This window comes from Ceratotherium simum, chromosome X, assembly GCF_057802395.1.
Source record: "Ceratotherium simum simum isolate JZ-2026a chromosome X, ASM5780239v1, whole genome shotgun sequence".
NCBI classification, from domain to species: Eukaryota; Metazoa; Chordata; class Mammalia; order Perissodactyla; family Rhinocerotidae; genus Ceratotherium; species Ceratotherium simum.
Window position 1 is genome coordinate 114,272,654 of NC_141940.1, and position 25,459 is coordinate 114,298,112.

General features: G+C 45.4%; 1 protein-coding gene across 5 annotated transcripts in view; it reads left to right on the top strand.

Moving 5' to 3' along the window:
- PHKA2 (phosphorylase kinase regulatory subunit alpha 2) overlaps nt 1-25,459 on the top strand; it is an 81,867-nt gene that overhangs the window by 26,862 nt on the left and 29,546 nt on the right. For all 5 annotated transcript variants that reach the window (XM_014791141.2, XM_087427662.1, XM_014791138.2 and 2 more), the window contains exons 5-18: nt 746-914; nt 3,159-3,241; nt 5,943-6,023; nt 7,149-7,247; nt 9,045-9,191; nt 10,694-10,747; nt 11,348-11,470; nt 14,166-14,261; nt 17,531-17,638; nt 19,416-19,494; nt 22,248-22,382; nt 23,068-23,177; nt 24,344-24,488; nt 24,745-24,823. In XM_014791141.2, coding sequence (XP_014646627.1) covers nt 746-914; nt 3,159-3,241; nt 5,943-6,023; nt 7,149-7,247; nt 9,045-9,191; nt 10,694-10,747; nt 11,348-11,470; nt 14,166-14,261; nt 17,531-17,638; nt 19,416-19,494; nt 22,248-22,382; nt 23,068-23,177; nt 24,344-24,488; nt 24,745-24,823 — 1,508 coding nt within the window. The remainder of the gene's footprint in view (nt 1-745; nt 915-3,158; nt 3,242-5,942; nt 6,024-7,148; nt 7,248-9,044; nt 9,192-10,693; nt 10,748-11,347; nt 11,471-14,165; nt 14,262-17,530; nt 17,639-19,415; nt 19,495-22,247; nt 22,383-23,067; nt 23,178-24,343; nt 24,489-24,744; nt 24,824-25,459) is intronic.

Below are 25,459 nucleotides of genomic sequence, written 5' to 3' on the forward strand. Positions count from 1 at the left end.
ATTGGCATGGATGTTAGCTCAGGGCTGATCTTCCTCACAAAAAAAAAAAAAATGAGGAAGAAAACATCGTTTTTAAAAGCAGTTCTAGAAAGCCATGTACTATTGTTTATTCTGTTGAGTTTATAAAAGGGTTTCTTTTCATTTGAGTTGAAATACTTGAATTTTTAAAACTTGACATTACTATTTACTGGTATTTTCAGTGAGGGGTAAATTAAACAATTCATTGAGCATGTACTGTATACAGAACATCGTACTAGGATCTACACAGATTCAAAGATGAATATGATCCCGTCCCCACCCTTAATCAGCACACGCCCGGTTAGTCTTCACAGACATAGTTGCTCTTTTCCTTTCAACATAAGGAAACAAGAAGTTGAAATTTAAACAGGTCCTCTTCCTCCCCTACTTCTCTCTCGCTTTCCCTCCCTCTCTCATTGAGTGTCTGCTGTGTGTCACAGCTCATGCTGGGGATAGTCAGATAAGGAGACCCTCTGGCTTGACTCCTCACCCCTGCAGAACTTGTTACAATTCTGTTGGGCTGGGACATTTCCGGAGATGGGCAGGAAGAATCCTCTCACACAGCCCCTCTGCATGCTGCTCACTAGTGAACACTTGCTGCCTTCCATCCCTCTGGCTCCCAGAGGTAGCAGATACGAGGTCTAGATCCAGGAGAGTGACCCTGGGTGTGGCCTCTGCCAACCATGAACCCCTTAGCTCTGTGGAACCAGCTTGCTTTTTCCCTCAGGTGGATAAAGTGGAGAAGTTCAAGCACACTCAGAGTACCAAGGACAGCCTGCACGCCAAGTACAACACTGCCACCTGCAGCACAGTGGTGGGCGACGACGAGTGGGGCCACCTCCAGGTGGATGCCACGTCCCTCTTCCTCCTGTTCCTGGCCCAAATGACTGCCTCTGGTGAGCCAGGGCCGTTTGAGCCCGTTGTGTAGAGAGTGACAATCCAGAAGGGGGCGAGGAGGAGCAGGCGTTGATCAGTATTCAAAATAAGCTATTTCTGTAAAGAAAAAGCGTGCTTCTTTATAATATTATGTGCATTGACTCTGATGTGCCAACAGTCAGCCTCCTAAGCACTTATAGGATGAGGGCTATTGAGCCAGCTCTATTAGCGTCTCTCTGATTGATCCCAAAGCTTCCTTGCTGTCACTGTCACCTAATTCCTGGAGCAACTTAGATCAGATCTACCTTCAACAGTTCAAATATCTGCAGACGGTGTCATGCCTCTCTTAGAGTTTTCTTCTCAGGATTAGCAGGACTGGCCATTCAGCTCTTCCTCTCACTGTCCTGGTCACACTCTTCTAGATGCACCCTCCTTTATCCAAATTATATTCAAACAACATAATTTCTAGAACTTGGCAGTGTGTCCAGAGTGGTCGGTCAGTCTGTAGCACCCATACTGTGAGTGGACCCAAAACTTCCAGACAGTGAGCATTGTTCCTGTTGAAGCCTGAGCTGTTGGCTTCCATGGTGGCCTGGACACCATATGGGCTGCGGCACGTCTCTGTGAACCAAATGGCCTCTCCCACAAGGGAGTCTGCTGCAATGCTCCCCCAGGGATTAGGTCACTTAGCTGCTGTGTCCCTGAGTTCTTATCTCCAGTCCAGTGAACTGATGCTCCTGAGTTAGAGGCTTCCTATTTATGTCAGACCATAAGTGTGAAACTCTAAAAATAGCAGAAATCAGTAAGGAATATTGTATAGCTTTGTGAATAAACCAGGCATTTATAAAAAATACTTTCTGGTTATGAAAGTTAATATGAGCTCACTGTAGATATGTTAGAAAATATTAACAAAATACAAAGAAAAAAAATCCCACTGTCAATTTTCATTTGGATGTGTTTCCTCCAACTCTTTTTTTCTATTTTTTTTTTTACACATTTGTCATATTGTATGCATAAATATGGTCTTCTTATTGTATAGCGTTTATAACTTAAGCATTTCCCCCATGACCTTAACATATAATTTTATGTTTAAGCTCTTCATAAATGTAATTTTAGTGCCTTCATCAATGGATATTCCATACTTAATTGAATTATTCCTTTATTCCTTTTTTTTTTGCGATTACAACTAATGTTGCCATACCAACTTTGACCCCATCTCTATTTGCTTCCTTCCATTAGATATCATTCAAAGGCTACTCTTACATATTGCCAAATTGTTTTCAGAATAGTTTACTAGTTAAACTCCTCCTAGCAATGTAAGAGTGCATGTCTTACCATACCCATACCAGCGTCAAGAATTCATACTTAAGGGCCGGCCCCGTGGCTTGGCAGTTAAGTGCGCGCGCTCCGCTGCTGGCGGCCCCGGGTTCGGATCCCGGGCGCGCACCGACGCACCGCTTGTCCAGCCGTGCTGAGGCCGCATCCCACATACAGCAACTAGAAGGATGTGCAACTATGACACCCAACTATCTACTGGGGCTTTGGGGAAAAAAAAGGAGGAGGATTGGCAACAGATGTTAGCTCAGAGCCGGTCTTCCTCAGCAAAAAGAGGAGGATTAGCACGGATGTTAGCTCAGGGCTGATCTTCCTCACAAAAAAAAAAGAATTCATGCTTAAAATATATGTGTATTTGCCATAATCAACTAAACATTCAAGGACCCAAGCAAAAATCTGCTCTGTTGGTCACTGCCTGCTACAGCGCGTTGATGCAGCCCCCTGGGCAGGTCCCAGGAGCTGGCCTTTCTGCGGGGTGAAGGGCGTCCCCTGAAGGTGGGGGCTCTATTTTCCCTATCTACCCTTGGGGAAAAGAACCCACCCTTTGGCTCACTCAAGGCTAAGGACAGTGTCTGGTTGCTCTGGGTTAAAACCCTTGTTTTGTTAGAACCTTCTCTGCAAATCCAACACCTACCAGAAGGCCCCACACCTTCTCTTTCAGTCCTTTCTACTTGTAGGCACTCTTACAAAAGTGGAGCCCACCCTTCCTTGCTTCCTTCCTCCTGCCCTCCCTCCCTTCCTCCCTTACTTCCATCCATTAGACATTAACTGGTATGATTTACTTCAGACTTAATTTTTGATGCCCTAGTAAGAAAAATGAAAATGGGGATAAAAAGATTTATTTCCTAGTGTGATATTTGTAATCTGTAATTGGCAGCTAGCTATCTCTTCACAATATAACTCCAAACTTCTATGTTTTTCTTTACTAGGTTTACGTGTTATTTTCACCCTCGATGAGGTAGCCTTCGTACAGAATCTTGTCTTTTATATAGAAGCTGCATATAAAGTTGCTGTAAGTATCAACCCCAGTAGTTTTTTCAAAAGGAATAAAAAGAATAAAAATCACACAGTTCTTTGAGGGCCAGGCTGTTTGGGGCTGACCAGAAGCTTAGCAAGATTCGAGATATAAGGTTATGTTACCTCCGCACACAAAGTGCACATTTGGGTCCTGGGACACAGTCAGGGAGCTTATGTTTTTGGAGTGTACCACATGCTCTGCTTGAATCCGTTTTGCTTATTTTAAATAAGATCCTCAAATGTCTGATGGCACGTACACAGGCCGGCCTGAATCTGGGTACCTCGGTAGGAGCTGCTGTGTTGTGGGCATCAGCCCCCAAGGCCCACAGGTAGGGGCCGGAGCCAGATGTGTGCCCCAGGCCAGGTGTGTGCACGCGAACGTGCATAAACCCCGGTTCCTCCGGGCTTCTGTCTGGTATGGAAGGTGGAGCCTGACACACTTCTAGAGAACAACTAAACTATGCAAAGCTGACTGTGAGGGCAATAAGGAAAAGGTAGAGTTTGGTTTGAAAAATAAAAAAGGCCACTGTGGTCTAAAGCGGGGGTCAGCAAACTTTTTCTGTAAAGGGCCAGAGAATAAATATTTTCAGCTTTGCGGTCCCTATGGTCTCTGTTGCCACTGCTCAACTCTGCCATCGTAGCACGAAAGCAGCTGCAGACGACATGAGAACATGTGAGCATGGCTGTGTCCCACATAGACCTTATTTACAAAAACAGGTGGCAGATTAGATTTGGTCCAAGGGCCGGAGTTTGCTGACCCCAGGTCTAAAACGGCAATCTTCCCCTCCCAGGGTACATTTAGCAATGTCTGGAGACATTTTTGGTTGTCACACTGTGGAGGGTGCTACTGGCATCCAGTGAGTGGAGGCCAGGGATGCTGCTGAACATCCTACAGTGCACAGGACAGCCCCACAACAAAGAATGATCCAGCCCCAAATGTCAGTAGTGCTGAGGTTGACAAAGCTTGGCCTAAAGAAACTTGAGGAGTCTTTGTGGAAAGGGTGGGACTTTAGTTGGACCTTGGAGGATGAGTAGGGTTTAGATAAGCAGAAGGGAGGGAAAAGGACGTTTCAGGTGTGGGAATAGCATGAGCAGTCACAGAGGCAGGAACAGGCTCTGAGTGTGGGAGGGGTGCTTGGGGAAAGGGCGTGCAGAGTGAAGGAGTAGACTTAGGCTAAAAGTGAGTATTGGAGAATAGTAGAAAATAAGGCCAGCTTGTGGGCGTGCAGGGGGTGGAGGCCAGATAATAGAGGTGTGGCCATCCAGAGAGAGAGATTTGAACTCCATCCACTAGGGAATAGACAGTCTGTCATTTTAGACTCTTATGCAGGGGAGTGAGCTGATCAAAGCAGTTTTCAAGGGTAAGTCACTTGCCTCTGGGGTTGTAGTGAAGCAGGGTTGGAGCAGAAAGGCCCAGAGGTGAGGGGTGCTGAAGGAAAGAGTCCTGGAGCCCGGCTACACGGTGCGCACGGCAGGGAAGAGTCTAAAGTGGCTCTGGTGTGTCTAAGTTTTCACATTTTGAAAATGTTCATCTTTGGAGATGAAATAATAAATACTGAAATTTTGGCATTGGTCCTGTTCTTGTTGGGTTGTAATCTTTCAATGGTGCACCTAGCATTATTTCAAAACGGTATCCAGTGTTTGGGTTTCTTAAAAGAAAATATGAATTACAGAAGTTAGGTATGCATGTATCAAGTCTCTATGTGGACTGAGTTTTCTGAGCCAATTCATATGAATCAGTTTTAAAATACCAGGGAAGTTCAAATATTCCATGCCTCCATTTTGACTTTGGCTCCTGTTACTTGCTGAGCACTTTTTTCCCCAAGAGGTAATGCTAGAAATAGGTATTAAATTATTTTAAATGGTTTGGTTGGCTTCAAGTATTTATAACTCATTTGTTAAAGTTTCTCTATTCCATCTTACAATTTAATATAAGTTCAAAGGGATTAGCTAAATAGAGTGGCAGCATTTTATTTGATTTTAAGATAAATAATATATTTTGTTCTCTACAAGTCAAGTTTCTTACAAATTAACTTTTATGAATACGAAAATTGAGAGCGTTTTTGCATGCATTTTTGTTCGACCTGAGTATTTACTTCTAAAACTCTGCACAGAGTTTAGTATAATGCAAAGTGAAATAAGTCAGAGGGAGAAGGCCAAATACCGTATGATTTCCTTCATTAAGTAGTAGATAATAACAACAATAAACAAACACATAGGGACAGAGATTGGATTGGTGGTTACCAGAGGGGAAGGGGGGAGGGAGGAGGGTGAAAGGGATAATTCGGTGCATGTGTGTGGTGATGGGTTGTAATTAGTATTTTGGTGGTGAACATGATGTAGTCCATGCAGAAATAGAAGTACAATGATGTACACCTGAAATTTTTGCAATGTTATAAACCAATGTTACTGCAATAAACAAATAAGCTAAAAAAAAAAAAAAAAGAAAATTGAGAGCGTTTTTGCATGCATTTTTGTTCGACCTGAGTATTTACTTCTAAAACTCTGCACAGAGGTCAAATGAACTGAAAATGAGGAAAAATACAGTCTGAATATGGAAAGCCATGAATTTGGTAGCCTTCAAGAAGAGATATTCCTGTTTCATTATGTCTACGGTAACATGAAGGAATCATTTTTCCATAGCACTCTCATGTACCTCTTTCTCCTGCTCTGATTACTGCCTTTTTCTCCCGCAGGATTATGGAATGTGGGAACGTGGAGATAAAACGAACCAGGGCATTCCAGAATTGAATGCAAGCTCTGTAGGAATGGCCAAGGTGATGGTCTCATCCTGTTTGTTCTTCTTTTTGTGCGTTTTTACTGCTTTGATTTGGTTCTCTAGGAGTTTGGATTTAATCTGATTAGCATATTTTTCAAAAGTCAACAGCAAGTGTGAAATTCAGATGGCACATGCACCCCAGCCAACTGAAATTATAGGTAAAGAATGTAGGTTTCCTACACTGAAGTCTCATGTGCCTGAAAATCAGTGCGCTCCCTCCTCGTTATCCATTGTTATCACCCGCGGGTCTAAGTTGTGGCTGTTGTCTAAGAAGCTGGGTGCATGATGTCCAGTCTTCCTTTCTGGATCATAAAGAGGGCTGAAGAATATGACCACTTCGTGGGGCAGGGCTCACAAGTTCAAAAGTCTACAGGTCAGGTCAGGCAAGTAACATAAGCAAGTGAAGCCAGCCAGCTAGAAAAATATCGGAGGGGTACTGGGGACACTGGGAACTTTCTCTAAAGGTATTCCAATTCAAAATCATTTAAAAAACTTCTTCAGGCTAAACAAAACACCCCTGTGGGGCAGATTCAGTCTGCTGGCCACCAGTTTACATCTCTTACCCTAAACTTTTAGCATGCCGCCCTCCTTCCCTCCGTCCTTCTCAAGACTGAAATGTATTTTTGGACAAAGTAAAGACTCCAGAGTTAGAATTTTTAAAACAACAATAAGTGTGCTCTGTTAAGGTCAACTGACAGAAACAGACTTAATACTGAAAGAATTAACTTTCTTAAGTGCCAGATATGCTAATATTAGAAGTTCACCTCTAAAATAGGTGAAAGAAAAGCCAACCATGAATTTAGTGCCCCCTCACACACACACCCACACAGCATTATGAACTTGTTAATATTTCAGTTTTTGGTAGAATACTAATCTCATTTTGGGAAATGTTTTTCTGTTTTCTCTTTCTTGTTCCTGCAATGAGCAGCAACATACGGGAAAACTCGGATCCACTGAAAATAAGGATAGAACACGACTATAGGACACTGTAGCTGGAGTTTAAAAATGTGTTTCATCACCTTTGGGAAAACATGTATGCTAGATTGCTTAATGAAAAAGAAGTACTACATATGGGGGTGTATGTTTACTAGAAAGAAAAACTAATTCATACCTGTGCTTGTAGGCAGCCCTTGAGGCAATTGACGAACTGGACCTTTTTGGAGCTCATGGAGGACGCAAGTCAGTGATCCACGTCTTGCCCGATGAGGTCGAACACTGCCAGGTAACGGCTCAAGTCTCTCTTGCTCCAGAGAGTAGGGAAGGAGACTCATGGAGTGGAAGATTCAGGCCCCGGTTCAGATTCCTCACCTTGCTAGCTTGGTGGTACTTGACTTCTTTGAGCTTCAGTACTCTCATCCATAAAATGGGCATACTGGGACCTTCCCTTCCTGCTGCACAAGGTGGTTGTAAGGATCAGAGTAAAGCAACTTAGTTTGTCAGAGCACTTTGTAAGCCAGAAAATATATGCAAATATAAGACACGACAACGATGTGGTATATATATATGGAGTCGACAGTCAAGGCAAGCTTGTATTGCTGGAGGCAGGATCTGTTTTGTGTTTTTTGAGCACATAGGTGGTTTTCTCTCAGGTTTATTTCATCATGCCCCCAAATCGAATGACTAGCAAGCACTAGTTCGCTTGGGGCGAGGGGTGGGGATGGGCAGAATAGATAGTGGAGGAGAGATGAGATGGGAGAAATGACAAATGAGTAGAACCTCCATGAATACAGGTCAGAGAAAGGAGTGATTTGATGCGCATTAGGGGACTTCATTAAGCAGACAGTAGGTCACCAATTGCTGGTCAATCAGCAAACTCTTATTTAGTGAGGGCCCGCTGTGAGCCAGGTATTATGTGAGGGCTGTGGGAGTGAGACACATAAAAATTTGTAAGCAGAGAGCTTCCTGTGGGAGTGCATGTTTCCAGGCAGAGAGAGCCTAGGGAAGAGGGACTAGTTAAAGAACTGGGCTTGGGGGATCAGTTGGCTATGGGAAATGAAGCTTTATTCTGAAGCTAAAGGGTTCCCCCTATCTTTATCCCCCCTTCGAGCTCACTCCATTTTCCCCCATTAAATAGTCCTGAGTGGGGAATCTGCTATTTCTGGGGTATGCTTTAATAGAGTCAAGCTGGTGTGTGTCTTAATAGATGTGTAGTCTAGTGGAAATTGCATGAGCTTTGTAGCCAGCTGGGCCTGGGTTAGAATCCTAGCTCTGTTGCATACTAGCTGCATGCTCTTAGGCAGGAGTCTCTGTGTCTCAGAGTCCTCATGTGTGAATTGGACATAGTACCCGAATTCCTTCTTCATATGGAAAATTTAATAAGCTTGTGTTTGCAGGAGTCTAGCCCCATGTCTGTACATGTTAGATCCCATGTTAGCTCCCTTCCCTTCCCAAACTTTGCCTTATAATCTCAGCTTCCTTCAGTTTACAGTGCCTAATCCAACCACCTTATAATTGAGTCCATATTATAGTGCCACTAAGAAACCCATTCTTTCGAGGACTAAACTTAAGTCTGTCGTTTACCATTTTGCCTGAGCATTCATGCAGTCTTCTGGATTTGACTCCTTCTTTAAGTGGTTTCTGGGTCACCTAGTCCAACTGGTCACATTCCACAGAAGCTAGACACTTCTCCATGCTGGCCCCATATGTGTGTTCTTCTCTGTCTCTATCTTCAGCCTAGGACACCCTCGCCTGCTGACACAGGTAGCCCGTAGTTCCTCCCCTGCCTGTCCTAAAGGCCAGCAAAGTCAACAGAAGGCATGGAAGGAAGGGAGACAAGCAGTTCTCAGCAAGGGCTCCAGGCAGTACCGTGCTCTCCCCAACCCCATTCTCTCCTGCAAGAAACAGGAATCATTGGCTGGGTAGGCGAGATCACCTAGCAGGGGCTATGTTGGTAGGACAAAGCTCTACTCAAAATTGGCAAACACATTCGAATGTTTCCTTGGGGCTAAGGTCATGGTCTCTAGATACTGTATGTACCTATTAGTGCTTCCCAGGTTAAAGCCACCTCTTTGTTTTTCAGTCTATTCTGTTCTCCATGCTGCCGAGAGCATCGACTTCTAAAGAGATTGATGCTGGACTTCTTTCCATTCTTTCTTTCCCGGCCTTTGCAGTAGAAGATGTGAACCTTGTGAATGTGACCAAAAATGAAATTATTTCCAAGCTCCAGGTAAGCATTGGTCGTGCTGGTGCCCTTCTGCCCTGGGTTAAGTGACCCTTTTACATGATGCCATGGAGCAGCTCACCCAGGCCTTAGTTCTCCATGAGGCCAATGGCTTGGTTTATCTAAGTGGACTCATAGAGCGAGGTATCCAAAGCTGAGTCAACGGGCAAGAAAAGGAAGTCTTGTGTGATCGAGTGCTTTGGTTCTCTTCCTAAGTGGCAGAGCTTGAACTCAGGCCGGCACCTTTGCGCCCCAGTACTTACCACCCCTGTACTTCTAAGGCAGAGCTTCTTAACCCGTTAAAGATCATAGACAGACTCCTTTGAGAATCTCCTGAAAGCTAAAAAATCCCTGCCGGAAAAAAATGACCATGTCCCAGTATCCTCAAACTTTACACAAAATTTCTGGGAACTTGGCGATCCCAAAGTTAAACTGAGGTTAAAAAAATCCCTGCTCTCAGGTGAAATGCAGGATCTATGACACAAATTACACCAAACTGAGAATGTTATTAAATACGCCAGCCAACTGGAGTTATCAGTAAAATGATCAAAGAATGTAAGTTCCCTAAGCCGAAATCCACATGTTGCTGATCGTACTTAGATTCAGAGAAAAATGCTTTTAGCCCTTGAAAACAAAGGGGTTAAAGGTTCTCCAATCGTATCTCCAAAAGAAAGCTTCTCAGTCAAGGTTCAGTGGAGAGAAAGGAACCTCTTTAGCTTGTCGAAGTAGGCAGGGAGTTAATGCAGGGAATGAAGTGTTTACAGGGAGCCAGTTCTAGGCCGGGCTTCCCCAGGACTTCCAGAACACTACGGGGCTGGCTGCTAGCAGTCACTTGCCTCTGCAGCCAAAACTAGAGCAGCCCCCATGCCCTTAAGAAACTGGGGAATGGACACCCAAAACTGCGATCCAGGGCTTAGGGAGGCAGATTAAGAGAGCACTGCCACTGCCCTTCTTTCTTGATACCCAGGAAGCTGGAGAGGAACACTGGAGGCTGCAGCAGGAAAAGAGCAGCTGTGGCCCTAAGCCACAGGAAGTACCGTTTCTCTCTCTGCCTTACTCCTTGCAGAATGCAGGCTCCTTTGCGTCCGTAGCCTAACTGTGAGCAGTCTGGAGTGTCCTCTTGGCTTTCCAGTCTTTCAACTAGAAGCAGTCCAATCCAAGTATCTGTCTCGGTGGCTTCTCCAAGCAGTGAGGGTCCCTTTGCGTCGTTGCATGATACAGCAAATCAGAATGAAAGGATGGTCATTCACTGAACTCTCAGTAATTCCTCTGACAACCCTGTTACTCTAATGGGAAGTTTTGGCATTCCCTTCCAACAGCTGATCAAACCTGAATTTACTTTGCTTATTGTATAATAACTTTTTGTACTGATAGCAAAGAGCACTTGGTCCACATTTCATTACTAAAAGATTCGTGGGAAAGGGGGTGAAGGGCTGACTTGAATCAAAATAAAAAGACAAAGAAATTCTTCTGTTTCACCAAGTGCTTTTTTTTCTTTGTCTTCTTAGGGGCGTTACGGATGCTGTCGCTTCCTTCGAGATGGTTATAAAACCCCAAGAGAGGTTGTATTTAGATATTGTTTCTTATGATTCCTTAACTGCTTCATATCTAAGTGGCCACTGTGGTGTTCTCCCTCTATTGCTGATAAAATGGCATGTTGGAATATTGGAAAGGGAAGTCTTAATTTTAGAGTCAGCAAGCCTGGAGTTAGGCAAGAGACTAGTAAGATCATCAGGAGGACAGCAAGCTGGTGGTTTAAACCAGCTTATAGACAAGGACAAACAGTTCTGTGGCCCACACGTTTTTTTAAAGACCAACTCTGGCCTCCTCCTTGGGTTTCTTTGCCATAGTGACTGATATAATGATATCAATAAAACAGTCACTGAGTGCTGTGATAGGCAAATTGTTATTTATTTGTTAGAGATATAGGAAGCTTAATATAATAAACTACCAAGGAGTTTTGTGTATGTTTCTGATTTAATTTTCTGAAGTTTTACCATGAGAAACTGCCAAAAATAACATCTCCTTATTATAGCAGCGTCCTAATGGTACCAACCTCAAAGCTGCATTGAATCTAAAGTGAGGGAAACCCAGTGGGGTATAAAAGTATTATTTATGTAATCTGATATCATCTTTCAGAAAGTTTACCTGTTTGATTCCAGGACCCAAACCGATTGCATTATGACCCTGCTGAACTCAAGCTCTTTGAAAACATTGAATGTGAATGGCCTGTGTTCTGGACGTATTTCATAATAGATGGAGTCTTCAGTGGTGATGCCGTTCAGGTGAGAAAATGCTGGATGTTGTGTTGATAATCAGCATTTTCATTCCACTGGTATGCTGGTTATTGTTAGAACATAGGGTTATGCAAGAATTTAGGAGACTGTTTCAGTTATCTGTTGCCGCTTAACAAATTTTCCCAAAACTTAGTGAATTAAAGCAACAGCTATTTTATTTATTTGCCTGTGATTCTGCAGTTTGGCAGGGCTCAGCGGACACAGGTTGTCTCCGCTTCACCTGGTATCAGCTGGGATGGTTCAGTGGGGCTGGAGGACCTACTTCAGAGGTGGCCTCACTCACATGGCTGGCAGCTGGATGCTGGCTGTTGGCCAGGAGCTCAGCTGGGCTGTTGGCCTGGACTGTGGTTCTCCACGTGGCTAGCTTGGGCTTCTCACAGCATTGAAGTCTCTGGGCAGTTAGGCTTTTTACGTGGTGGTTGTCTTCCCCAGAACGCAAAAGCAGAAGCTGCCAAGCTTTCTTGAAACTTAGGCCTGGAACTGGCAGAGTGCCACTTCTGTCGCATTGTGTTGTTTAAAGGGCCATCCCATATTCAAGGGGAGGGGACTCCACGAGGGCATGAGTACCAGGAGGCGGGGTGCATCAGGGACCACCAAACCGTCTCCCACAGATAGGTTTTGTCGTTCTTTTCAGATCAGCCTGTGGTTTCGCTGTCTTGAGCTCTACTTTAAGGGTACTCTCAGCTACAGTCTTATTTAATGTAACAGCCTCCTAGCTGGTCTCCCAGCCTCCAGCCTTGCTCCCTGCTGTTGCCATTCTCTGCACCACCATTGCCAGGGTGATCTTATTATTTTTTTTTATTTTTTTTTAATTTATTTTTTCCCCCAAAGCCCCAGTAGATAGTTGTATGTCATAGTTGCACATCCTTCTAGTTGCTGTATGTGGGACGCGGCCTCAGCATGGCCAGAGAAGTGGTGTGTGCCCGGGATCCGAACCCGGGCCGCCAGCAGCAGAGCACACGCACTTAACCGCTAAGCCACGGGGCCAGCCCCAGGGTGATCTTATTAAAAGGCAAATTAGATTATACTTCTGCTTTGCGTAAAAGCTTTGAATGGCTTCCTGATTGCTTTTGGATGAAGTACAAGCTCTTCATGTGTTTTTTAGGGTCCCATAAGATCTGGCCCTCATTTTCACCACTATAGCCCAATTTCTTACTCCTTACTTTCTTTTTTGAGTTCTGTGAGCCAAGCACCCTGAAACCCTTTCAGTCCTTTGAATAGGCCATGCCGTCTCTCCCCTCTTCTCAAATGCCCAGGACATGCTTTCCAACCTCCACTGCCCCTCCCTTCTTCACTTGCTTCATGGTAAGTGTCTCTTCTTTCAGAAAGCCTTCTCTGACCCTAAAAGCTCGGTCAGGTGCCCCTTGTATATGCCCCACGGCTCTTATAAGAGCATGGCACCTATAAGCATATTTAATCTCCAGTTACCTGTCAAAGGACCCTGGTAGAGGGGGTCTCTAGTGAGTTCACTAATATATTCCCGGTGCCTAGTACACAGTAAGTGCTCAGGAAATATTTGTTAATGTGACGTTCATCTGTTCAAGACAGGTTTCTTTAGCATTTGCTGCTGTTCATTCTTGGGTGAGCAGACCAGACCTGTCCTCGTGAAGCTTATATGAATGACTGACAAACTCAAACACCTTGCTGGTTTCTTAACCTTTTTGGATCACATGTTCTGGGATGGGATGAGAAATCTAAGATTTATTTTGGTTTTTGAAAGCTTCCTCTGCTCAGGAATGCCAAGGGGCTTTAGTAAGCTTGAAATGTTAATATTCCCCATTGTTGATTCTTACTCTTATACTTTAGTGATTATCTTGGGTCTTATGTTTTCTGTCTTAATATCCCAGAACTGAAAGATCTCGAAAGGATTGAGTTGGAAACAAAAAAAAAGATAAGGAGACAAAAAGGACTGTGCTTAGTATCATATTTCCTAGGTCTCACAGAATTTACTCCTCTTAACGCCTACACTCTCTCTTCTACTTGCTGTCCAATGACATTTAAAAAAGAATGCACAGGCTTTGCTGTCCGTAAATTTCAAAAGAAAAGAAAACGAGAGCTGGAAGGTGTTTGGGCTCTCCAAAGATAAAATGTAAATAGCTGGGTGGTTGGTTAAGGGTATCTTCCCCCTTTCTTCTTTTCCCTTTTAATACGTAGGTTTTTATCATTGCCTTTTTAGTTTAATGGAAATGTTTACATAAGCAGCTTTTATTATATTGAGTAGTGCATCCTAAGAATCGGGGTACATGGATCACAGTACATACACTTCCTTCCTCACATCAGATTCATTCAGCAAATATTTCTTGAGCAATAAATGTTTGAATGAGGGCCTTTTAAATGGAAAACTACTGATAGGTGGAAATGGGATGCACTGCTTAAGATCTGGCCTCCACTCCAAGAAGATTATAGTCTAGCTGGTAAGACAAAATTTAAATATGTGAGAAGTTAAGAGTGAAATGTTTAAATCATGAGTTAAAGACAACAAGAAAGACCAGTCGCGTTTAGCTCCTCCTAACATTTGCTGTCAGCAAGAGTCCCAATTCCTCTTGCACTCCTTGAGCTTTTCTTGGCCCTATGTCCTGTTTCTAATCTGTTTGTTGCCAAAAGAGGTGTTTTTCTATGTTGCACTGCCGTTACAGCATTAACGACCCCTCTTTCATACCCTGGGGGATGGGTTATTTTCCAGGTCCAAGAATACCGGGAGGCATTGGAGGGAATATTAATCAGAGGCGAAAACGGGATCCACCTGGTGCCAGAACTCTACGCCATCCCACCTAGCAAGGTAACCAGGCACTGCTTATCTGAAAGGAAGTGAGTTGGTGCTTGGCCTTTTGGTATTTTTCATCCCCCTTTCTGACCTAACACTGTTTCTCCAGGAGACGTGGTTTCTAAAGCCTTCGGTAGTGGTCCTGTCTATTACAGGAGTTATGGCTTTGGAGCCATGCTTGAACAGGAGTGCCCAAGGGAGGCATCAGTTGAGGACCTTCAGAGGATACCTGTCCCTCCCCCAAGCCCGAGGCCAAATGAGCCCTGAAAAGCACAAAACACTGTTGGGCACCGTGTTCTCACACATTTCCACAGAAGAAGAAAGCAGATAGAATCTCCCTGGGGAAGGGGAGAGATGTATAGGGATCGTTGAGAATCTCTTCCTTTGAGTCAAGCAGTGCCTGAGCTAGAGCCTGAGTGATCCCTTAGAAGCCATTCTGTGTCAGGGAAAGAGAAACTGGTCAGTTCCAGGAAGATGCCCAAAGATAGTTTTGTTCTATCCGGTTTCTTAAATTGGGTCACGATGGACCCATATATCTTGGCGAGAAGATTTCCCTATACATTTCTCATGTTTAGAAGAAAAAATTCTCGATTGAAATCTGTTTGTCCTTCAGATGTTCCTGTTGCTTCAAAGTTTCGTTATTGCATTTGCGCGAGGAAGCGACTTCGGAGAGCAGCGTCTTCCCCCAGTTGACAGGCCTGCAGGAGATCCTAACCCAGCAGAAGCTGCCGTGCAGTGGCTTGGGTTTAGGGGTTCTGTGGTTGAGTCAGGCCCACACGCACATGGTCAGGGGACTGGCGGGGGCCTTTGAAATTATCTGTCTCAGCTCAGAGAGGCTATGGAACCACTGGGCTCCGCCTGGGACCAGACCCCAGGTTCAGGGTGTCCCCACAACCCCACACTTCCTCCTAATGGGTGATACATTTCCAGGTCATGGAGAGTTCCTCACTATACAGATCAGGCCATGGAGCCTACAGGGGCTGTTTTCTCTCTGAGTATCAGAGACATAGATTTCCTGCAAATGTGTTCATTTGACTATGTGTGATGTGCATATGTTAGTGGGGGAGGGGTTGACGGTGGGGGCTGGGTAGTTACTTTCCAGCAACTACATGTTCAAGTTGCCTCTTTTCTGGTACTGAGGCATTTGGCAAAACAAAATTAGTTATGGGAGGTAATTTGGAACCTGGAAGCAGAGCAAGGGGAAATAAGTGACTTCAAGGGTATTTTACCAATTTTATAGTAGAGAATAACTATCTATCTGTGTTCTACTAAAAGGCACATTTTCCTGACTATAGTAAATGCTAGGTGTTATAAGCTATACTTTTCTTTCTGATGGATAGTGCTGACTACACATTGTAAAAAGTTACTTTGCAACTTGCTCTCTTCTAATCTCCACACTGACCTTGGGTTTCTGCTCGTCATTACAACATCCTCTATCCAGCGTGTTTACACATGAGCCAGGCACCAGTTTGGGACACTATTTTATGTTGAGCACAGTTTGTGTTGGCTGCTTCCAGATGACAGCTGGGAAGTTTCACCCATTGCATCAGTAACATGTAGAGACCACTGGGATGTAGGACCACTGTAGACAGAGCCACCCAGACCCATATGGCATGTTTGTGCAAATTAGAAAAAGGGCCTCATCCTTGGAGTGGCTGCAGCCCCAGGCCTAGGTGGCATCCAGCCTGGATTTCAGCCTCACTCACTTCCTCAGCCAGACATGTTGTACAAGACACCACCACCCCCTGGGCCCTCCATTGGACAGCTTGAGACTAATTCAAGTATGCCCAGCAAACATGTATCGAGCAGCTGCTCTGGGCCAGGCGCCAGGCTGGGTACTGGGGTACAAAGGTGGTTTTGCCAGCTCTGCCTCTGCGGGCTCGCAGGCCTAGTGGAGGTCGGAGGAGCTAGTCCGTGGGATGGAGGGCGGACACAGGAGTAGCGGTGGCAAAGGCCTGGTGCATCAGAGGACCTGCAAGCGGGTTGGAAGGACTGGGGTGGAGACAGGGAGAGGGACGCCTCCATGGGGAAGCAGGAGCTGGCCTTTGCGGGGGCAGGGAGGGCAGAGCCAGGCTGTCTTTTGATCCAGACACTTTGTCTGCCTTGACTATCTCTCATTCCAGATCTGTGCGGTCTTTCTTACCATGTTACTTACCTTTCAAATAGCTTTAACGTACAATCTGATTGTAAATGTAATCTTGCACACTACAAAACGTCCAGGATTCTGTAGAAAGAAAAGAATACTTATCTCTAATCTTCCTACCCAAAGATAACCACTAGGACATTTTGGAGCATCTCCTTCCACGCTATTATCCTATTCGATTATTTGATTATTGGTGATGCTTGATTCTGTTCAGTTAACCAGCTGAAGGCTTTCTTAAAGTTTACTACTACAGCCAATTTAAAAATTTTTACTAAATATATTAATAATGTCACTGATTAATCCACAAACAGAGAATGACTCCCCTTGTGGTGTGATTTTCCCCTTTGGAGAAAGATAAATGTTTCGTATTTCCTTCAATTGACTTACATTTTCTGGGGGAAACAAGTGGTCACTAATATTACCCGCAACCAACATTGTAATGACTAAAAACCCAGAGGTCAGCGTGGAGTTTCCAGCAGAGAAAGTTGCAGACTGACTTTTACAACATGTAGCCAGCACTGTCCATCAGAAGGAGAACTGGAGCTTATTTTAAGGAATCAAAAGCCCCCAGTGGCTTCAGCTTTACTTGATGGAAAAGTAGTGATCTAATAGTATAGTTGTTTTTCCTCAATAAATAAATAGTGCCACCTTCTGGTAGTTTTCTTGCACAGGCACAGAGAGTTTATGAACCCCTTGGGATAGCATGCTAGAAGACACCTGACTTAGCCTCCAGCAATGCACTGCCGTGGCTGTGGGCTGATGTTTTAGATCATTGTACCCATAATACAGTCAGATGTAAGCATGAGCTGTGAAACTTCTTGTTGCCCGAAGCTGTGCTCAAAGAAGGCAGGCCAGGCTTCCAGTGGCTGTCTCTCTGCCTTTTACCATCAGTGTGCTTATGGGAAGAGCACTGGCCTGTAACCAGGCCTAGATTTGAGTTCAACCTCAGCTGCCTGTAGCTGTGCGGCCCCCTGTGCAAGGGTCTTAGCCTCCTCAGCCTCCCTATCCCGGCTCTCACACATGTTGGTCTGGAGGATCAAATGAGTAGCATTTTGTAAATCCTCAGTGTGCTCCCCACTGTACAGTGACCTTGGCCTTTTTATCCTCTGACATTCTGACTGGGTTTTTCTCTCTTTGCCAGGTAGACGAAGAGTATAAGAACCCTCACACCGTGGACAGAGTTCCTCTGGGGAAGCTGCCCCATCTGTGGGGTCAGTCTTTGTACATCCTTAGCTCACTGTTGGCAGAGGTAGGGGCCTTGGGGGGTTCACACACTGGAAACCATCTGGTTTGAGGTGCAGGGAACCCAGAATAGCACAGGGGCTCTCTGCCTGGTGTGGCGTTGAATGTCTTGGGCATCTTCATGGCTTTAAAGTCAACTGGACTGGGTTGTCTCTGAGTCTTGATGGCTGGGCTTGTGTGTCCATATTTATAGTAAACCAATTCAGGGTCAGCTGCATGCCAAGCACTGTCTATCCCCCCCAACACCCGCCACAGTATTCCTGGTCTGTGGCTAGAACCTGGTTGAATTGATGGTCAGCAGGAGGCCAGAAGCTTCTCAGCCAGGATCAGCACATGTGTGAAAGATACAGGGTTTGGGAAACTAGAGGTCTGCTTCGAGCCACCCCTGGCACAGTCCTAGGCACAGGAAGCAGAAGGACTCGATAGTGCTTTCTCCATGAAGGGGCAGTGGGCTGGTTTTTCTGTGGTGAATTTTCTGTCCACAACACCCCCACACAGAAGGTCTACTGCCTCTGATTCATTTCTTCTTGTTAAGCATTTTCTTGACCCCAAGCTTAAGTTTTTAAAATGCAAATGCTTTTGTGCCAACTAAAAATGAATCCCCCTCCCCAGTCCTAAGTGTGGGTGACTTTGTCAGATGAGTCCATCTTTCCTGAGAGGATCCTGCCCAACTGAGCACTCTGGGCCCCTGGGGAGGGGTGTGAGAGAAAGAACCCAGGGCCCCTGGGTTGGGGTGTGGGGCTGGCCCCAGTCCAGTGTGTTCTGCCAGACTCCAGAAATGGGGGAGGGAGCAATGGGTCAGATAGCACTGGGGTTCCTAGCATGTAAAAGAAGACCAAAATTAAAGCTATCACAGTGGAAGTGGCCCTCCAGAGCTGTTGGTGCTGATGTGGAGCAGTTGTTCCATGGGCGTGATCATCTCCCCAGTTTCATGGTCATGTCCTTGGGGGTAGGAACTGTGTCTTATACTTCTGTCTTTATTAGTAGGGAAAATGCATATATCTCCTTTGGAAACTCAGCCCTGCCTCTGACTAGTTCTGTGACTTCAGGCAGGTCTCTTAACCTCTCTGGGCCTCACTTAAAGTGAAGAGGTTGGGCTCGATCATCTCTGCAATACCTTCCAGCTCTGATTTCTGTAGCAATGAGATGGAAGCAATAACTCTGCCCCTGTTTCCTCCTCTTCAATGTGAAGGCCTTCATCTGGGCCCAGCATTAGGTCCAGTTCCTCATCAGAACTCTCAGAATCTTTGATTCCCTCTCGTAGGGCCCCGATCGTTTATAGACAACGTGAAGAGCACTCTGCAAGCAGGGAGGGGAGCTTCGTGTTTCGGGAGAGTCAGCCATGGGCCAAGTCCCCACTCTGCCACTTACTGTAAACACATTACCTCGGTTTCCCCACCTGTAAAATGGTAATAATAGGTAATAACATCTGTTAGGAGGCCTAAATGTGACAGCACATGTACGGTCTCCAGTACGGACTCAGCACGGTCCCCGGTGCAGAGTAGTGGCTCAGGAAGTATTAGTTACCATTATTCTTTTCAAGCACACAAGATGGTGGGGGATTTGACTAGCCCTGGAGAGCCAGGTGCTGAAAACATACATTTATCAGTGCCTTTCTAAATGGTATACTGTGTTTCAGAGAAAATAAGCAATTGACTTGAAAAATAAAAAGGAATAAAATACGGAAAATTCTGAGGCCCAAAATATTTCATTTTCACACTTAGGTTTAAGGTGAAATTTTAGTTAATCAGTATTTCATAATGTGAATGCTCCTCTGTTCCTAGGGATTCCTTGCCCCTGGCGAAATTGATCCCTTAAATAGAAGATTTTCCACTTCTGTCAAACCTGATGTCGTAGTACAAGGTTTGTGAGTGTGTTTACTATTCATATTTAACTTTGTAAAACCAATGTTATTTTTAATGCAAATTGTTCCCTCGTTTCCTATTTAATTTGTTTACAAGTGTGTATGTGTGTATGCTTTAGCCTGTATTGGTTCTGTGAAATACCTTCTTATGACTCAGTAGCTCCCAAAGGCAACAATATTCTTCCCAACCACAAAGTTACTTTCTACAAAGCAATTGTTTTCTTGAATCTAAACCTTGAATGCAACTGGGGCACAAGTGATGCATTGAGCATCATTTTTCATAACTGCTATTCTTTAAAAAGGAGAACATGACTCCGGTGAAAACTCAGAACCCAAGTGAGAGTTCACTTTTTCCTCCCTTTGAGGTCTGACTTCTTTCCAGAGCTGCAGGCCCACGTTTTCCCCTACCTCCACCTGCCTCCCTTCCTCTCCAGCCAGCAACTCTTCCACGGAGGTGGAAGGCCAGCCTGGGCTGCTGCGGCGGTGGCGCTGCCTCTGCCTTCCCATGTGACCTCACCTCTGTGCCTCAGGGTCGTCATGACTGGCGCCCCTCATAGGGTGGTCTTGAGGTGAACTGAGGTTGCCCCGGGGAAGGTGCTCAGTGCAGGGCCCAGCCTGGTGTGCACCCGGCTCACCAATCCCTCTCCCTGCTTTCCCTCCTAGGGAAGCCTTCCGAGGAGCTCCTGTGCCTCACGGAGCAACTTCTGTACTAGCTACTCTCACAGCACGCTGTGTACGCACCTTGTCTCCTGTAAATTAACACTGAACATTTCTTAAGCACAAGGCCCATATCATTCTTACAGCTTCTATGTTGATTGACACACATGCACTCACTACATTAAAAACAATTATTGAACAAATGAAAGGCAATTCTCTTTGTGGCCACGGACTCATTTCAGTGTGCCTGCCAGTGATGCGGCGAGAGGCCCTGCAGGTCATCACCTGGTTGATATTTGTGCGCCAGGCCCCCCGCCAAACACACCCAACCATCACAACATTCTGATCAGCTAGAAGCTATGCCGATTATGATTATCATCCCCATCTTACATGAGGCTTAGAGGTTAACTTTCTCAAGGACCCACAGCTGACAGCTGGAGGTGCGAACCCCGCTCTGAGATCAGGTGGGCTGACCCAGCCTGACTCCACAGCCACTGCACTTAACCAGAGCACATGCTGCTAAGTGTCCTGTAAATCCACAAGACTGCTTTTCCACCTGCAGGCTGGGACATTGATTGGCCTGAGCCACGGTTTTTTTTTTTTTTTCATATAATAGAATAGAACAGAGTAGAAAACATCAGAGGGTCTGGCCTAAAGGAAGGGGAAGTGCGGTTTCGGAAACTTCTTTGCGTACACTGTATCAGATTAGGAGGCTCACAAGGCTCACAGGTCTGGGTCAAACCACTGCTCTAGAAGAGTCACTTCTCCAGAGAGTGACCACTGTGTGACTTTGATACATGCAGATCTCTGCACGGCATTGGAAGCTGCAGAAGAGACAGATGTTAAGGGAAGCCGCCCACCCAGGCCTGCATGGCTGATGTTCCCGTTTGCTGAGGGCCTGGGGATTAGCTTCCAGTCCTGTTCAGATACAACTGGCCAGTTGAGCATGTAAGGCTTCCCCTCAGGGCCTTGTTGTGAAGCTCAGACGAGAGCATGGATATTAAAATACTTTGAAAAAGCATTATATGCTACATTAATATAAAGAGGTGACATTCAGGTCTCAATGGCATTTATATGTGTTGTACATTCAGGCGCTTCCAGCCTGTGGGTACAATGGTGAGGCTCAGGGTAACTGAGGTAACAGTAACTGAGTCTTCCTCTGGCCTGAGCACCGCCCCCAGCCACTCTAGTTCCCAGCAGGCTCTGCTGCACCTGGACACAGCACCAGTCACTCTCTCTGTGGCCAGAACTCCCCTTCTCCAGTCCCCTCCCCAGGACTCCTTTCCTTTGCCAAAGCACTATCCCTTCTCTTAAAAGCCAGCAGTACTGGTACAGCAGGTGCAGGCGTCTGAGCCTCCCTTTGACTACCCTCATCCTGGGCACTCTGAGCTCCCTGCCTGCTAGAGAGCCAGATGCTCAGCCTCACCTACCGGAGATGGGGCGCAGGCTGGCCCATTGGGGGTGCAGGGCTCAGCTCTGGGGTGGTTCTTCCCTATCAGCAGGGCCCTGTGCTGTGCTTCCGGGTGGGCCAGGCTGCCCCACTACCACCAACAACCTACTAGCAGGCCCACTTTCTCTTCTCTCTGGAGGGGAAAACCTCCCCCCACCTCCCCTTCGGTCAGAGTATCCCCTGCTAGCACATGCCACCATGTTGCTCTTCTTTTCTGTCCTTTGAGAGCAGGGGCACAGGCTTCTCCTGGCATCCCCTGTGCAGAGCTGTTTCCACTCCTGACTCCATGTGAAAAGAACACAAGACAGTTTTGGAATAAATGCAGACCCAGAGGGAGGCAAGACATTATTTGAGATGGGGTAATTTCGGTTGGGACCTGTTGAAGACCATTTCTAGAAATCTCTTATTGGACTGTCTTGCACATTGAGGGCACCCGATAAATATGCATCATGGTGTGGAGGGGAGGCCAGAGAGAACCAGGAAGAGTGGCAGGATGAGCACTGTCATTTTCAAAGCCACCCAGGTGTGGAGAGCATGCTAATGTGTATATCATAGGCCAAAGAAGAGATCAGTCAATAATGCATATCCACGTTAGGAGACAAGGGCCACAATCTAATGCAGACTCTATGTTCTTCTTATTCACAGTTACTGTTCTGGCAGAAAACAACCACATTAAGGAGCTGTTGAGGAAACATGGGGTAGACGTCCAGAGTATTGCTGACATTCATCCAATCCGAGTCCAGCCAGGCCGGATTCTTAGTCACATATACGCCAAGCTTGGTGGGTTTGGGGAAATAGCAGGGCATTTTTGGTAAGGGAGCATCTTGGTTCTAGATTTTGGGTCTGGGGGAGACTGTGATATGTGTAAATTCTACAGAATTGGGCAAAGCACTACAACAGGTACTTTGGCTGCTTTCAACGTGAAGAGGGATGGGCGAACAAGCACGTTCTTCTCATGCCCATTCAGTAGATGTTGCCACAGGTTGGCTGTGCGATTCACCAGATCTATGGTAAAATAAGGAGCTACCTTTGAAAATTCGCAATTGGAACAGTCATTTGTGTCTTGATAATGATTCTAATTTTTATCTACAGTTTCAGAAAATGCTCGTTTACCCATTAAAATGGGAGAGGGTGCTCTTTATTTTTTCTAAAATCTGACTTTGTTTAGTATTTTGGCTCAATACTAAATAAGTTAAAAGTAAACATTAATAAAGTCCTTTTAATAGTTCTGTTCCATATAGATGTTGAACCGGGTGCTGTTCATATACATGCATGAAAAGAAGGGGGGAGGATTGTTTGTAATTCGTCCTTGTCCCATTTTAAAGAAGGATGATGGTATTAGAAAAACCAAACCCCAAAGTGGGTCGTTTAACATAAAAAATAAGCCCAGTCTTAGCTGAAGTCACTTGAATTAGATGTTACTATGTTTGCCCTAACTCTAATTTCTCTTTTATTTTTCAAATAGGACGGAATAAGAATCTGAAATTGAGTGGGCGACCATATCGGCACATTGGTGTCCTTGGAACATCTAAACTATATGTGATTAGGAACCAAATCTTTACTTTCACACCCCAGGTGAGAAGGGCAGGCCAGTAGCAAACCAACAAGCCTCCTTTCATTAAGCTCTCTTTTCTGTCTGGTGAACTACTTTGAATGTGGCAGAATATGCGTGTGTATGTTCAAATAGAGACGTATAAGATGACGCCTGGTACCTAGTACAATTCTTTACTCATAATAGGTGCTCAATAACTGTGGCTTGAATTGAATTGAGTATGCCATCACTTCCAGTCATGAGTCATAGTGAAATTCACACTGCTTTACAAGTTTGCTAGTGACATGTCACTTGACTTGCAGCCCTTGTGCCCCTAATCGCAATAGTCTCTCACCCTTGCTTAGGTTGGCATCAGACCCTCTGTGTAACACTCAACCAGTCTGATTTTCAGGCACCAACTCCCTTGACGGGATCCTGAATATACTGATTATGGAACTTTTCTTCAGCGTTTTTGTTTCCAAAGGAAACTAGTCCTGTGGAACCCAAACCAAACGTTTTTCATCCATTTGGGCAGCAGAAGACCAACTGTGGGATCTCTTTGTCAACGTGCGGCATGGCGCTCCCACTGCCTGGGCACACAGTCGGCCATGGGGTCAGGGGTCAGTAGCCCCAAGTTGCTCTTTTTCAGCAGAGCCCATGCTGCTCACTTAAATCTTGTGAGTTATTTCCCTTCGTAACAAATTTCAGACCAGAGCTGAGCATGGTCTAGTCCAGAGGCCAGGAGAACAATTTGATTTTCATCCACATCAGGCAGCAGTACCTTTAGTTCACATTGACCAGGCCATCAGTCAGGTAAACACAGTATCCACATCTCACCTGCTCTCAGCGCCCTCACTTGGAAAGCATCTCCGAGCCCAGCAGCCCTGAAAGGAGTAGGTATGAGGAGGTATTGATTTCCTTTCAGAGACAGCGCTGTTGGGCCAGGTGCTTAAATCTCCATCTGAGGAGCTGTAAGTAGATGTAGCCGTGCACCCTTCTCTTCCCCGCTAATATAGCCACGGCTCCTGGGCAGGCGACAGGTCGATTTGTCTGATCACGAGGAGAGCCCCATGATGGGGCGGGTTACAGCCAGGATTGAGCCTCTCCTGTGGAAACAAAACGCAAGGATTAGTGCTGCCGTGAATGACAGCTGGGGTTGTGTTGAGGGAAATGAAGGCCAGCCTTGTATCTGGTCTGTTCTGACTTGCAGTTCACTGACCAGCATCACTTCTACCTGGCCCTGGACAACGAGATGATCGTGGAGATGCTGAGGATCGAGCTGGCCTACCTGTGCACTTGCTGGCGGATGACGGGCAGACCCACGCTCACCTTCCCAATCACCCACACCATGCTCAGTAATTCTGTGAACTTGAGCTGCCTGAGTCATGCCCCACTGTTGGTTTGGGCTCTGTTCAAAGTGTTTAAAATGAGTCCCATGGACAGAGCTAAATACTGGAGGGGGTTCTTAGTAGTTTGGTTTCTTAGCTTGGGAATCTTCTATGCTATACATATTTTAATTAGATTGTTTGATGAAAACATTTCAGTGCATGCCAAAAAAAAAAATGTATTCCCAGATTAAGTAAACTAATTTGTCTTTTTTTTCCTCCTTAGCAAATGATGGGTCAGATATTCATTCTGCAGTTCTTTCAACAATTAGAAAACTAGAGGATGGATATTTTGGAGGAGCTAGGTAATTTGTGATTTTTTAGAAATAAAAGTAGCATTGACCTTTCTCAAAGTCTTTTGCTGCCCTTCTCGCATTTTTCATATCAATTGCTGAACATAGAAGCGTGGCACTTGAGAGTAAAAAGGAAGTTAAAATTTATCTAATCCAGTTCCCCGTGTGAAACTGGAATCAGCTCTAAAGCAGCATTCGTTGAGTGTTTGTGAAGCTTTTACAGGTGCCAGGAGGCTGGGGCATAGAGAGGTAAACATATCAAGTCTCTCTGACGTGGCATCCTTGGAAGGCATGTGTGGAATGCTGTGTCCGCTTCTAGTAAAAGACATGGAAGAAAACCCCCAGTGCCCAGGATCTAGCAGGTCCTCAATAAATGCTCCTTGAATTGACTTGGGTATGCTATCGTCTCAAGAATAATTCACAGAACTTTACAAATTCCTTAGTGGCCCTCAGAGCAGAGCACCTGAAGGGATCTGCCTTGACCATTATCCCCTCATTCTCAGTGGAATGATACCCACTCTGGTTTGCAGGCCCACAGTACGGCAGATGCTCCCAGGTATTATGGGTGAGCCCCTTGAGTGATCATGGCTCACCTCCCAGGAAAACCCCTTTTGTTTTTATTCACTATAACTGTCACAAGGCAGAGGT